This window comes from Cynoglossus semilaevis, chromosome 8, assembly GCF_000523025.1.
Source record: "Cynoglossus semilaevis isolate Cse_v1.0 chromosome 8, Cse_v1.0, whole genome shotgun sequence".
Classification (NCBI taxonomy): Eukaryota; Metazoa; Chordata; class Actinopteri; order Pleuronectiformes; family Cynoglossidae; genus Cynoglossus; species Cynoglossus semilaevis.
Window position 1 is genome coordinate 18,925,181 of NC_024314.1, and position 13,205 is coordinate 18,938,385.

At 39.0% G+C, this 13,205-nt stretch overlaps 2 protein-coding genes across 2 annotated transcripts; one reads left to right on the plus strand and one right to left on the minus strand.

Moving 5' to 3' along the window:
• The first annotated feature begins 605 nt into the window (after positions 1-605).
• lepb (leptin b) lies at positions 606-2,362 on the plus strand. Its single transcript, XM_025057980.1, is given in 2 exon segments — positions 606-1,820; positions 1,822-2,362. Coding segments are annotated over 2 exon segments (315 nt in total). The 5' UTR covers positions 606-1,763; the 3' UTR covers positions 2,080-2,362.
• A 2,029-nt stretch (positions 2,363-4,391) lies between these two features.
• LOC103382656 (uncharacterized) lies at positions 4,392-8,140 on the minus strand. The gene is made up of 3 exons (XM_008315513.3): positions 7,801-8,140; positions 6,279-6,883; positions 4,392-5,444 (listed from the first exon to the last, which is right to left on the minus strand). Exons 1-3 carry the CDS (start codon positions 7,821-7,823, stop codon positions 5,098-5,100), a joined length of 975 nt encoding a protein of 324 aa, XP_008313735.1. The 5' UTR covers positions 7,824-8,140; the 3' UTR covers positions 4,392-5,097.
• Between the last annotated feature and the right edge of the window lie 5,065 nt (positions 8,141-13,205).

The window sequence follows — 13,205 nt, forward strand, 5'->3', positions numbered from 1 at the left end:
TTATTTGAACTTCACCCACTTTTCCACCATCTCTGTTCGACGCACGCGTCTCCATTTTATGTGCCGTGTTTTCATTGTGCGGCCTGAACAGGTTTTATGGCCAGTGAATTTAATGTAGTCATAAAGGAGCCAAAAATAACTGCAGGTGCTTTTAGACGCCCGGCTAAAAATAGAGCATGGATCAATTCTAATTTTCTTCTCCAACTCCATCCTGCTGCAGACGCAGTCCTGTTTCAGATCATACACTGGGAAGAAATCGTTCGACAAGGTTTTCAGAATGAAATGATCAAGAAGATTGAAGGGGACAAACATCTGTTCACTGGATTTTTACATCGCTTGTTTCTGATTTAAGTGATTCTGCAAAAATAAATTATATAATTCCTTTGAGATTTTATTGCAGATGACGCAGTTGTTTATATCAGTGACAAAGAAGATTACAAACTAAGTAAGTAAGTAAGTTACTGTTCATATACACTAGGGAAGTCAATATTATGAGTTTAAATCAGTCTACCAACAGCTGACATAGACAGAGAGCTGATTCATGAAAAAAGAAAGTACCACTGGTGAAACACGCTCCATAGTTTGAATACCACTGGGTTGAAATATGTTCACAGAATTATGGATGTATCAGAAAAATTACTTAATTATTCAATTAAAATATTAAATATTAAGTATTGAAATATATGGTATCTAGTTTATACTAATATTACTAATACTAATACTACTATTACTACTACTAATAAGAAGAAGAAGAAGAAGAAGAAGATTTTCTGATACATCTCTGGGCGGTGGTAGCCCTCTAGAGGACATTGTGAGAACTTCAGCCGAGAACAAGCAGCATGTTGAATTCCAAGACTCAGCAGGGCAGAGGCTGCAGACAGTGGAGCTGTTCATATTCTTTCAACATGGGTCAGTTTCCCTATTGCACAGATAATAACAGTCCACTGGCTCAGATAACTCACTCAAAGTTATGCCAACAGTCTCGTGATTTGGGAAAAACTCCCTGATCGTCTGGTTACTGCAGCAGGACGCCTGAGAACATCTCCCGAGAACACATTCTGAAATCCACCTTCCATACTGAGCTCTAGGTTTACACAGAGAAACGGCCACAGTGGCGCCAATGACCAACTGTCAGAGAACGCTGTGGGCTCCAGGTACTATGAACATCACATGTTCAAACAAACACACAGTGAGTCACCATGAGATCCTGAGGCTTGAAGTGTGTGGATTAGGATTAGGATTATGAAGGTAACTGGAAGGGGGTGACTCAGGTTCAGATCAGACTATTTAAGAGACGAAACTGCAAAAAACAGACGTGTGAACGTGTGTTCAGTGATACGGGAGCAGGAGTGAAGTACAGGTAAGAAAATACTACGTTAATGAGTTTGTGCCTACAGTGTGTTTGTAGAAAAGAAAGTTCTTTTAAGGTCAATTAAAGTAGGGACTTTCAAAAAAACAACTTTTATTTGAAAAACCTACTCATAAAACTTTGTCTCTCTTTGAATAGGATGCAAACAGCTCTGTCTGTTGTCTACGTCTGTCTGGTCGCTGCTGTTGGTTTGTCAGGTTCTCCTGACAAACAGTACGACTCCAACAGAAACAGCCAACACATCATAGACGCAGTTAATACAACCCTGGTCCACGTCAAGAACATATGGAAAGTGGTAAAGTAAAAAAAAATCACCTGCTTTTCAGAAGAAGAAAAAAACTCTCCATAAACGCAGGGTTTTAAATTTGTTTCACTCTTTTTTCTGAAGCTAACCATGAGTCTAAACATAAGGCTCAGCCCTCCTCCCATCATGGGACTCACTCAAATCACTCATTGACCTTGGACTCTTGGCCGTGGAGCTGCAGAGCCCGGTCACCGAGCTGCTCAGTCAGATCACAGTCGACGTCTCCGGCCTTGAGGCCAAGGTTCGCTCCAGGGCCTTGAGGACGGGCTGCCTGGTCGACGCCAGACCCACAGGAAACACCTGCAACGACCTGTTTCCAGACACTGTCTTCCTCCTGATATTGGCTAAGGTGCAGCACTACCTGGAGGAGCTGCTCCTCCACAAGGACAAACTCAGCGTGTGCTGAGAAAAATAAGCCGCTTACGTTCTGAAATCAACACCATTAAATGGAGTAAAATGGAGAGGAATTTATCTTCAGTTTCACCAGATCTGTTTAACAGTAACTCGTACGACACGTCTGTGTTTCTCAAATGTGGTATGTGCCCCGTAGTTGATCCCTAAGTGAGAATTCAAACTATTCCTCAGAATACTGCAAAAGAAAGGTTCAGTAAACATTATGAAAACTTTTTATAAAATTGAATTTATGTGAAAGAGTTTAATTCACCACAAAGACAGAGGGAAGGCACACATTTTTTTCTAGACCTACTCTTTGGCAGACAGAGACTCAAATAAAACATTTTAAAAAACAAAATAAATGAAATTTTAATAAATAAAAATAAAAAAATACTTAAAAACAAATTTGTCATTTTCAATTCATTCAAGTCCATTCAAATGCGTATTTTTTCTATTTGCCATTAAATGCTCAAGTGACATTTAAATTTGAATAAATAAAACATTTTCTCAAATTAAACTTAAAATATTGTCATGTTGTGCCGTCACTGGCTCAAAATAATTAATAGAAAAATAAATTAGAAATACTTTCTTTGTACTAAATGCTGACGTCAGAGGAAAAGTTGTTTTGTTGCCAGTGCCATTTGTCCAAATCATTAGACAATGACAATCAGTTTAACCTCTGACCCACATACAACAACTGTAATGTTAACATCATCATCAGGCTGGGAATGCCGGGAAATGCCACAACTATAAATAAAACAGTTCCCTGTTCACAGAGCTGAAGAACACAGACTTGAAAAATTAATCACCACTTTGTGTTTATCTGCAAACATGTGTGTCCTGTAGGGGGCGCTATAAATGCTTTTTAACGCCCCATCCATAACACGTTTGGTACAACACTATTGGATGATATACTGTAGATGTACGTAGACCCAATCCCACGTTCTCCCTCGAGACCCAGCGTTACTTCTAGCGTTGGAACTTAGCAATTTGTCAACTGGATTGAGTGAGACGTCTGATGACGAATGTGTCTGAGGCAGCGGTTAATCACAGACACACAGGTCACAGCACCTCCCACTGTCTACACATCCACAACTAAACACTGCCACCATATGCTGCTAATAAGAACTACGCTGATGCATGAACCAGACTCTAACAGCGTTACTCTTTCATCTTCTATGGCGTTAGAGTCTGACCATCCAAGCAGTCACACACACAGCTCAGAGAGCCATGTATTGAGAAACAACAACTATTCACACCGGTGGTCGGTTTAGATTCCAACATGTTTTTGGACTGTGAACATCACACACAGGGAGAACAGGTAAATGTCACACAGAATGACTAGGAATTGAACTAGCAAACCAATGATTTTGCAAAATCATTCAAATGACATTCCTCTTTTAAAGAAAAAAATATATATATTATGAGCTAATGACACGGTGGAATCTTTTAAATTGACTTTTGGTCTGTTTTATTATTAATTAATTAATTAAAAAATAGAAACACGTTTTAACATTTTAAATATTGACATGTATAAATATACTATATATACATATACAGTATATACTTATACGTGAATATATAACAGAAAATAACTGACTTTGCAGCGGTGTGGATGCACATTATTAATCATTCATTTTATAATCGTGATAGTTTAAACATGACGTATGACTCACCGTTTGCTTGGCTGTGTGCTTTTCTTCTACGTACTGACTCAACTTGTTTACAAAGGTTTATCTCAACAGCATAGTGGTTTTTCATTTTATTATGACTCCGCCGTTTAATGTCACTTTGAAAAAAGTACATACAAATGTGTCGTTTTACTTTAGTGTTGTGAAGGAAGCATGAAATGACACACGTGAAACTTATTAGACGCTGCGGAAACGCAACCATGTCAACAGGAAGTAAAGTATGACGAGCACCGCCGTAAAATAAATCAAGAACTTCAAAATAAAACAGGAAGTTAGCGGTAAAGCGGAAACGAGTAGCGTCACAGAGCGTTACGTGGCTAACGAGCTGTATATGTTTAAAAATATCTATATATAATATAGAATATATATGTATATATATATAATGTTATATAATGTTTTTAAGCCTTTCATCTTTTAAGATAAACCATAATAAAACTATATATAAGTAAATCGAGTATAACTGTATGTTAGCCAAAATGGTCAGCCAGAAAGTTACACAACAATAAACACAGCTATTTCTAGCCAGAAATAGACACAATAGCCAAATGGAAACAAAAAAGGTTTAAGAAAAATTAAGAATAAAGACAAAAGGGATTTTTTTCACTAACTCACATACTGTTTAATAAAAAGACACTTTTTCATTTAGCCTTGCCATCTTTTATTACACAAATAGGGCACACAATGCATACAACATGTTAACATCATACTTGCTTTTGCAATGTTATAAAGTAGGCAAAACTTTCATTAATAACACATATATATATATTAAAATGGCATCACATCAAATGTATCCTTAATTTCAAAAACTTTAAACATGGTTTGCAGCCATAACCATTGCATTCATGTAGCAGCATATACTTTTTGTAGCAGGCGCTATCATGGACTGAGGCACTAATATAACCATACAGATCAGATCAATAAATAAATGAATAAATAAAGCAATCACAAACACTGACCTTTGTCAAAAATATTTAGATTTTAGTATTTTGTGCAACACAGTACCTTGTGCGTTAAAATAGGAATGTTAAAATCCTACAGTTTTTACCCATAGGCTGTGGAAGTATTAGAAAGTAGACATTTTGTCACGGTGCTTCTTCTCAAAATTCTCAAATTTACTTCCGGAATTCAGACGTTTTTTATTTCCAGAAGTCTTGCTACAGGCCTAGAAATATTGTATTATTTGACCTCGTAATTTTACTATACATACATATACAAACAACAAAAATATTCAGTATTAATTGTGGCTGTAACTCAATTCCTAACAGTAACAGCTAAAAGATGATGTTCATTGATTTAAACAAAATAAAAACATCTCACATGCTCCAAGTCATGCTGTGTAATTAAGGCCGGAGATCGAGGGAATTCAAGAACCTTTCCAGCAGAGAACGATATTCCTGCGGGTGGCATCGCATGTGTGCCGCATGTTTGGACTCCTTCCACCTCCTGCTCTCCACAGTCACATTCCGCTTCCTCCAGAGGTCGATCATATCATCTATCACATCTGGGTCACATAGGGCGTCGTTTTCACTGAAGAAGAAGAGGGCCGGTGTGGTGATGGGATTGTTGCGGAAAACCTGGACGCTGCTTTCGTAGATGTCCGCTGTTTTTGTTTTGAAGAGCCAGAAGTAGAACATAGCTAGGTTTTTGACCAAGCCCTCGAATCGTGGCAGCAGTGTTTTACCAAGGCCTGGTTAAGGACAAAACACAAGAAGGAATTACACTCAAGGAGGCTACAACTAAAAACTTGATAACAGCGATTCTTTCCCATTAATCACTTTTGGCCCCACCACCGTCTCATTTGACCAGTTGGTGGCGTGGGGAAGCCAAGTCAATTCATCTTGACCTCCTCACAGAGAACAGAGTGCAGTACCAGTCACCACGTCACATTTAGGGGGCGCTGTTTTACATATCGTAAAATGCTCTCTCATAGAGACAGGAGACAATACTTTTATTAAATGGTAGCTATTGTCCCTTCCCTTGGTCTCCACGAGGGGACTCCAACTCACCCCTGCCACAGTATATATAATATCCTATGGAGAACAGTGAATGTTATATGAAGGTTAGAATCAAACTTTTCAACATTAGCCATTACTCATTTAATTTTTTTTAATTTATTGATTTATTGTTATTACACTAAATATGTAGCGACTTTCACACAGAGGAACCAGTATATAAAATAAATTAACTCCTGTTACTAATATAAACATTTTCAGAAAATTACTGTTTATTTTTTTCTGTCTTCAGTGTTTGCTAACTGGTGAATCACCATTTAGACAGACGCTTAGGCTCCCTGGCTTGAAAGGCAAAAAAAGCCTGGTGACTGGTGCTAGAGCTCAAAAAAAGACATATTTGCAGACCGTTTTCCATTAATATTAATGAATGTTGATACTATCATTATAAAGTATTTGAGCCCTACAAAACAAGAGCAGTAGCTCAACCGCCTGATGAATTATTTAAAGCTATGACTCACATTTTCAAACAGTAGTAACCTGAGTCTCAGCGCCAGATCACTCTCTCTCACCTGTCGCCATGTGCTCCAGAGTGCCAGCCACTAGGCTGTCGTAGATGTGACCTCTCACTCTCTGAGCTAGCGCTGAGTGTTTTTCCACTCCCGCAACGATGTGGGTTAGAATCTGGGTGAAAGTGTAGCCGCCAATAGAGGTGGCGTGGACCACCAGCTGCCTCCCGGTCAACTGAGGCTCTTCTAATACTTTCATAACCTCTAACCCATAGCTGAGGCCACACTGAGGCCACAGAAAGTGCTTCACGCTGCTATAGACCACCAGGACATCAAAGCCACGGTCCAGGTAAATGTTCCGGTACTTGGCCACATCTTTTGGCTTGGCCCCGAGCCATGCAAAGAAGACAAGAAGTGGACGGGAAGTCGATGGTGTGGATGAGAGCAATGGAGAAGTGGAAATATCTGCAGAGGGGGAGTTGTTCAAGGGTAGACCAGAGGGGGACAAGGACGAGGTGGGGCGTAGAGAGGAGGAGGTTTTAGAGTCTTTGGTCGGACACAGGATTTGCTGCTCTGAAAGTGGAGTGGAATAATAAGTGATGCTCTTCTTTATCATCTTAACCATGAACCTCCCTTCGTCCTGCGACTCAGACAGTGCAGCTTTGGTCCTGAAAATTTGGGGGAAAATGTGTTGAACTTTAACTCTTGAATTTTAAATATAACAAAATGCATAGAACAGATTCAAAACACATAATTGTTAATTGTTAATTATACACATGGACCAATGGCTACAAGTGAACAGATACAGATTACAAACTAGCCAGAAATGTCTATATAATAATATTTGTATGTATATGTAATATTTGAATGTGGAAAAAGACTGCTAAGATTTAGAATATTTTAAAAATTGTAAAACAGCTAACTAGACAGTTTAAACAAATAAAAAGCTACACATTGTCCATATGTGTGTGTGTATATATATATATATATATATATATATATATATATATATTGTATATACACACACAGAGACACACATACAATGCCTAATGCAACATGGCGGACACGATGACGTGGGGCCTGATGTTGTGTGTATTTGTGTTCCAATGTGTAACTTCCGTTTAACTTCCGTTTAGAGAAGTGAGAAAGTGGCTTTAAAATCGCACAGAAAATGCTAATAATATACTAACTATATCTTTAATATAGAAATTTAATGTATTGATTCAACGTCTACATTTATTACAAAATATATATTTTTTCGGGGTTTGAAATACAACCATCAAAAAAGTGTTACGTGGGAAAATAGAAATAGAAAGCACTTGCTACCGTTACATGCCTTTTGTGGGCCGCACTTCAAACATTTTTGAACGACATTTTTTTCTGCACATTTATTCATTTATGAATTGAAATGGGATTCCCCCCTCCTCCCGTCCCCCATTATCTGTCGGACATATCTTTACGATAGCCGGCATCAATCTACATCTCTTCATGTCCACGTTAAGTTCCGTGTCGAGTACTGTCTACGTCACAACCGAACACAAGAATGTCATAGGAGAGAAAGTGTGTTTGTCCTTGAGCTATTTACCGGGTGAAAAAAAGATTCCCCATCCTGCTCCTCCTGCTGCTCCTCCTCCTGCAGTACTGACTTCAGGTCTGCCACCGTGTCACCTCCTCAGCCATGGATGGATGTGACAATAAATAATAAAAGGGAACTGAGAGATGTCAGCGTTATCGCCTCCTTTAGTTCCGCCCTGCCGGCCGGCTCACCACTGCGCACCACCTGCACTCACTCTGTGAACGCGCCTCGTCGCGATGCGCGTCCAAGGCAAATCCGCTTGTTCTTTACGACCCAAATTCCAGTGACCCAGACCCCCTCCGCTCCATCTATTCGCGCATGAGTTTCATGACGTCACAATGACTGTGCGAAAGGCTTACACACGTTCCTTTTATATCGATGTTTAACTACAGTGTGCTGTCGTAGGATGTATAAGCGGCCTGTTGTTGTAATGCATAAAAGCGCCACAAGATGGAGCCATATATTAACAGCTGATTAATCGGTAGCAGGAAGAGGGTTCACGCTTGTATTGTATTACGTCTGTTTATTACAGGGTTGTCAGGAAATTGATACTATTAAATTAAATACCGACTCCTACCAATCTAAAATCAGTTGTTGTAGTAGTTTTAGGTTGTAGTTTAGTAGTTTACGAGTTTTGTAGAGACCTCCAAGGTCACAGTAGGTAGCTAAAACAGAGAACATGTTCTACTGTCTGACTGATACACAGTGGATTTGTGGGGGGAAAAAATAAAGATGAACAGTTGTGAGGTGTGTTGGGAGTAGAGGACTGTAACCGTAGTGATCACATCTTTCCACTCTCTCACATACTGTACAGGCAGCAGAGGCACACCCACACAGCACACTGTCTCTGGGTCTATTTTCTGCAGACATATGCACCTTTTACACACACACACACACACACTTTCCAACTCTGCTGTTTAATTCTTGACCTTTAAAGTGCAGAATGCAGCTAGTGTACTATTACATCACTGTAGGTACAGTATAACCGGTTGCTCACGCTCTTTGAATGTGTCTACATATATTTGTCTGGTGTCTTTATGCCTATTCAGAATGTAAACAGCAAAAAGTTACACTATAAAAAAAGCTAAAGTTAGCGGAGGCGAGCGGGGGTGGCAAAGCATTAGCTGACATGATTGCTAAACTTATACAATGGCTTCAAGATAGCTCAAATATTCTTGAACTAAAATATAACAAATGTTTTATCCAGAAATATAGCTAGCAAAGATCATCAAAACAGACAAATGTCACAAAATGACATAAACAAAAGACATGAAATGTATAATCATAACTAAATTATTATAACATTTAATGTTAAGCTGTTTAGTTTTTAGCGTAACATATCTAGGTTTGAAACTAAATGAAAGGTCAGCTGGAAATTGATAACATTTCAAGCTAGCCAAAATGTAGCTAACAGCTAATAGCCAAACATTGACATAATCACAAATTTTTCACACTGAGTGACCTGTGTAATTTCCTTTGTTTATTTTTCTTTCATCCAACACTGCAGTGTTAACAGAACAAATATGAGAGCAGCTTAAACCTGCTGGTCTCTACATGCTAACACCCTGCGATCGACAGAGGAAAGTCTCAGCCACTCGTCCACTGGCCCAGCGTGTTCACTTTTAGACTCAGTCAGGCCGAAAAATGTTTTTAGCCCTACCAGAACATCAACCCACCCTGTGTGCCATAAGCCCTGTGTTACTGACTCCTCCCCCTCCCACCGTTTACGCCCCCTTATTGGCAATCTTATGTCATCCTCCTTGACATCGCCCCTTATCCCTGCTGATCTTCTATACATTCCTTCATCAAACCTCTGCCTCCCCTCATCACTCCCCTCCCCACCTCCCCCACAGCCTCCAGTGAAGCTGGTAGACCCACTCCTCTATTTTCCCTTCTCTGAACCTCAGACCACCCCTGTGGCCTCCACACAACTCCCCTCTCTTTCTGTTTTTGTATTGTTTCCCATCTGACCCTATTGTCCCAGGCAAAAAAGAGAAAGTTGGGAGGGAAGGTAGGGGAAAAAAGAGGGGAGGAGGAAAGGGTGAGGAGAAAATGTTGCCCTCCCCACTTCACCACCCACATCAGGGTGGAAATTCTTGCTTCCTTCTTTTCCTTAAACATTCTCCTCTCTGTTACGTATGTTTCTCCTGCTCATTAGCTTTGAGACGTTTTTCCAGTGAAACTAAATTGAATTTATTATAAAAACTGTCCGTTTTTTATTAAAAACAAACAAAAGCCCACGTGGAAAAAAAAAAAACACTCACCATCTCCATTTAGACAATCAAATAAATTCTCATTCAACACAAACAAAAACCTTAAAAAAAGAAATGTGTTTTGTCGTCTCTTTGGTCTCAGGCCCAAACTAAATGAACGACCTCAGGAAATCAAAAATTAATATACATAAACAAAGTCAACGATAAGATCACTGCAATAAAAGTGAAACCATAAAAGTTCTGTTTTCGCTAACACCCTGTGAGCGTGTCGTTGGCATGGCGATGACAGCACAGTCACATGTTCAGACCAGACCAAAACAAACAGAGTGAAGTAAAGAAAAACAGGCCGCCTTCACATGTTCAGCTCGTGGTTTCGCAAATACGAGGTTCGTGGGCCAGATGCTGGCCATGGGCCAGCGTTCATTTTGCTTTCCTTTTCATCTGTGATTGTCAGCCTGCCATGGTCCTATTTAGGTGAAAATACAAGGCCTAAAATCAATGACAACCATGGGTAATTAAATCATTAACGGCTGGACTTTAAAGAAGACTTTAGTGTTAAAATACACAGGAAAACACAGGAAGTCATAAAATACCTTCAGCCAACAGAAGGATCTGTAGTAATACTGCCCTTTTCTTGTATTTGCTCATTTTTACTTTTTTTGCAAATGTGTAAAAATGTTGGCAGTTGCCAGTAGATGGCAGTATTACAAGCTTAAGCAGAGCTGTCATTTAAATCAAAGAAGAAAAGCTGAAGGATGGGGAGGGTGAGGAAAGGTGAGACAATACTTTGTAGTATTTAAACAGAAAAAAATATATAATAAAAATATATATCATTATAAAATTAAACAGCATTAGCATTCCTACCATATATATTCGGTGGGTAAAAAATTTGCATTAAAATATTCAATACAGAAATGAATGTATGGAACGTATTTTTCATATGATTCTGCGTGATTATCTTTCAGTTCTTCTCGTACGTTTCTACATGGGACCTGGTGATTTGCATTCATGCTGCAGAGACAGGCTGCTGCAGCTGGAGCGTGGAACCTGTCACCTGACACTGGAAGGATATTATTAATGTTATTATTCCATCAATTTTCCTTATTGGCATGGGAGCCTTGTTCCATTGTCAGTAGGATTAAAGTTGATGTATGAGACATGAGCACTAGTCGTTAATTACAGAAGACGGAACGGGAAAACCTCAGTGGAAAACCGACCCGAACCTTTGGAAACGTTACTCTACTTGTCATTTTTTAAATATTAAATATAATTTTGTTGAACAACTTCATTACTGACATTTCTCAAATCCCTTTCTAACCTTAGACGGCTACAATAACCGAGGTTCCATTACTTACTCTACACTACAGCGTTACCCCATGAACAGTACTAGGTACTAATGCTAATGTCAATATTGCTAACATTACACGCAACGTTTTAAGTTACTTTAAATACTTTACTTAAACTACATTACTTACATTACATAATTATTGTGTGCTATTTACATTAATTGAGCTAAATTGCATGACACGTGTCAACAATATTATTCTGGAATTGCACAGCTACAGCTAAAACATAACGTTACTGAGAAAATACAGTACACGTAACACCACGTTACCTTATTATTGTTAGGCTATTTTCCCAAGTTACGTTTTAAACATTAGATTTCTTACATTGCTTATTAAATTCTTTTTTTTTTTTTTTTTATTCATGTTACGTCACATATGCAGTGTTATGTGTATTGTATTACACAGCATTATATTGCCTGGCGTTCAAGTATCACACGGCACACGTTGCTCCCTTATGCTACATCAGTCAACATTTTGTTACACATCCTTCCCCTGAGGAACGGTGGCAACTACATACATTATATTGTTTTACTACTTTAATATATTTACTACCTATATATACAAATGTTTAATTAGCAATAAATATGTACAGAGGAGGCAAAACATTCAGCAGACAACTGATAGCATAGAGCTAGCTAGGTAAGATTTAGCCAAAATAGCTAACAACTACTGTAGCCAGGAGCTAAATCAATTAATTAAAAAAATGTCAACGACTAAAATGAAATTAACCAGGACATGCCATAGATAGACCAGCTGCCCCAAGAGATAGCTCAAAGTTAGCCACGACACAGATTGGAGCTAGCCAGAAGATAAATTTAAACAAAAAAAATTGCTAACATTGTCCTAATAAAGAAAACACAAATAAGAAGTACACAGGCTTGACCTCCTCTGTGTATGTAAGTCATGCAAATTCAGTGGACTGGTTCCCCAAGGTCACATAAGTGATCTTTATCTGCCACAGCTAACCAGCTAAATCAAATCTGCAGGGAAATCTCTCTGAGAAGATGATCTTTCACTGGACGCCGCGTTGCATGTTAAAATTGGCCAAGTCTTTATTGAATCCCCTCCTCTGTCAGACTGTCTGCAGTATGGATTTTTTTTTCAAAGGTCATATTTACATCATGACTGCTGCTGCTGATGCTGCTGCTGCTGCTGCTGCTGCTGCATACGTTAAGATCATAAAGATGAACAAGTCGTCCGGAATGAAAGCTGAACACAAGAAAGCGGTTTGCATTGTTAAGGATGTGAGCATTTGACCTTGCCCACACTATAAACAGACGATGAAAAGACTGGGTGTGTTCCCTAAAGATGGCAGAGCTAATAAACTGTGGATACACGCCATTGTTTCCCTTCTTTTTTCAAACAAAGAAACTTTCTCTAATCTTAACAATCTGCCATTGTCTGGCACTTTCCGAAAGTCGGAGCCAGCTGAGTGTACGAGGAGAGCTCATTGGTATGAGCTCAGTTTCTCAGACGCACACACACACACAAACACAGTCTCAGAACCTGGTCTAGTTTACATTGTGCTACCTTTAATACACTGGGGACCACGGCCATCAGACAGAGTAGAACCACAGGAATATGTGACAAAGTTCACAATGCTGCCCCCAGGGGTTCACTTAAAAACTGTAGAACTACCTTTAGTTGGATCATTTTGAGCCATAGTTAGCGTAGATTGAACATGTTTGAAGCTAGCATGTTGCTACTCATGGCTAGTTAAATGGATGGCTAATTTTCGTTGGCCTTTTTGGCTTTTGTCCAAAACTGCAAATGCTAGCACTTAGCTGTCTATGTATTATCTTTGGCTATCTAAGGCTAACTTTTTTTTTTTTACAATTTAGCTAGTTAGCTTCCT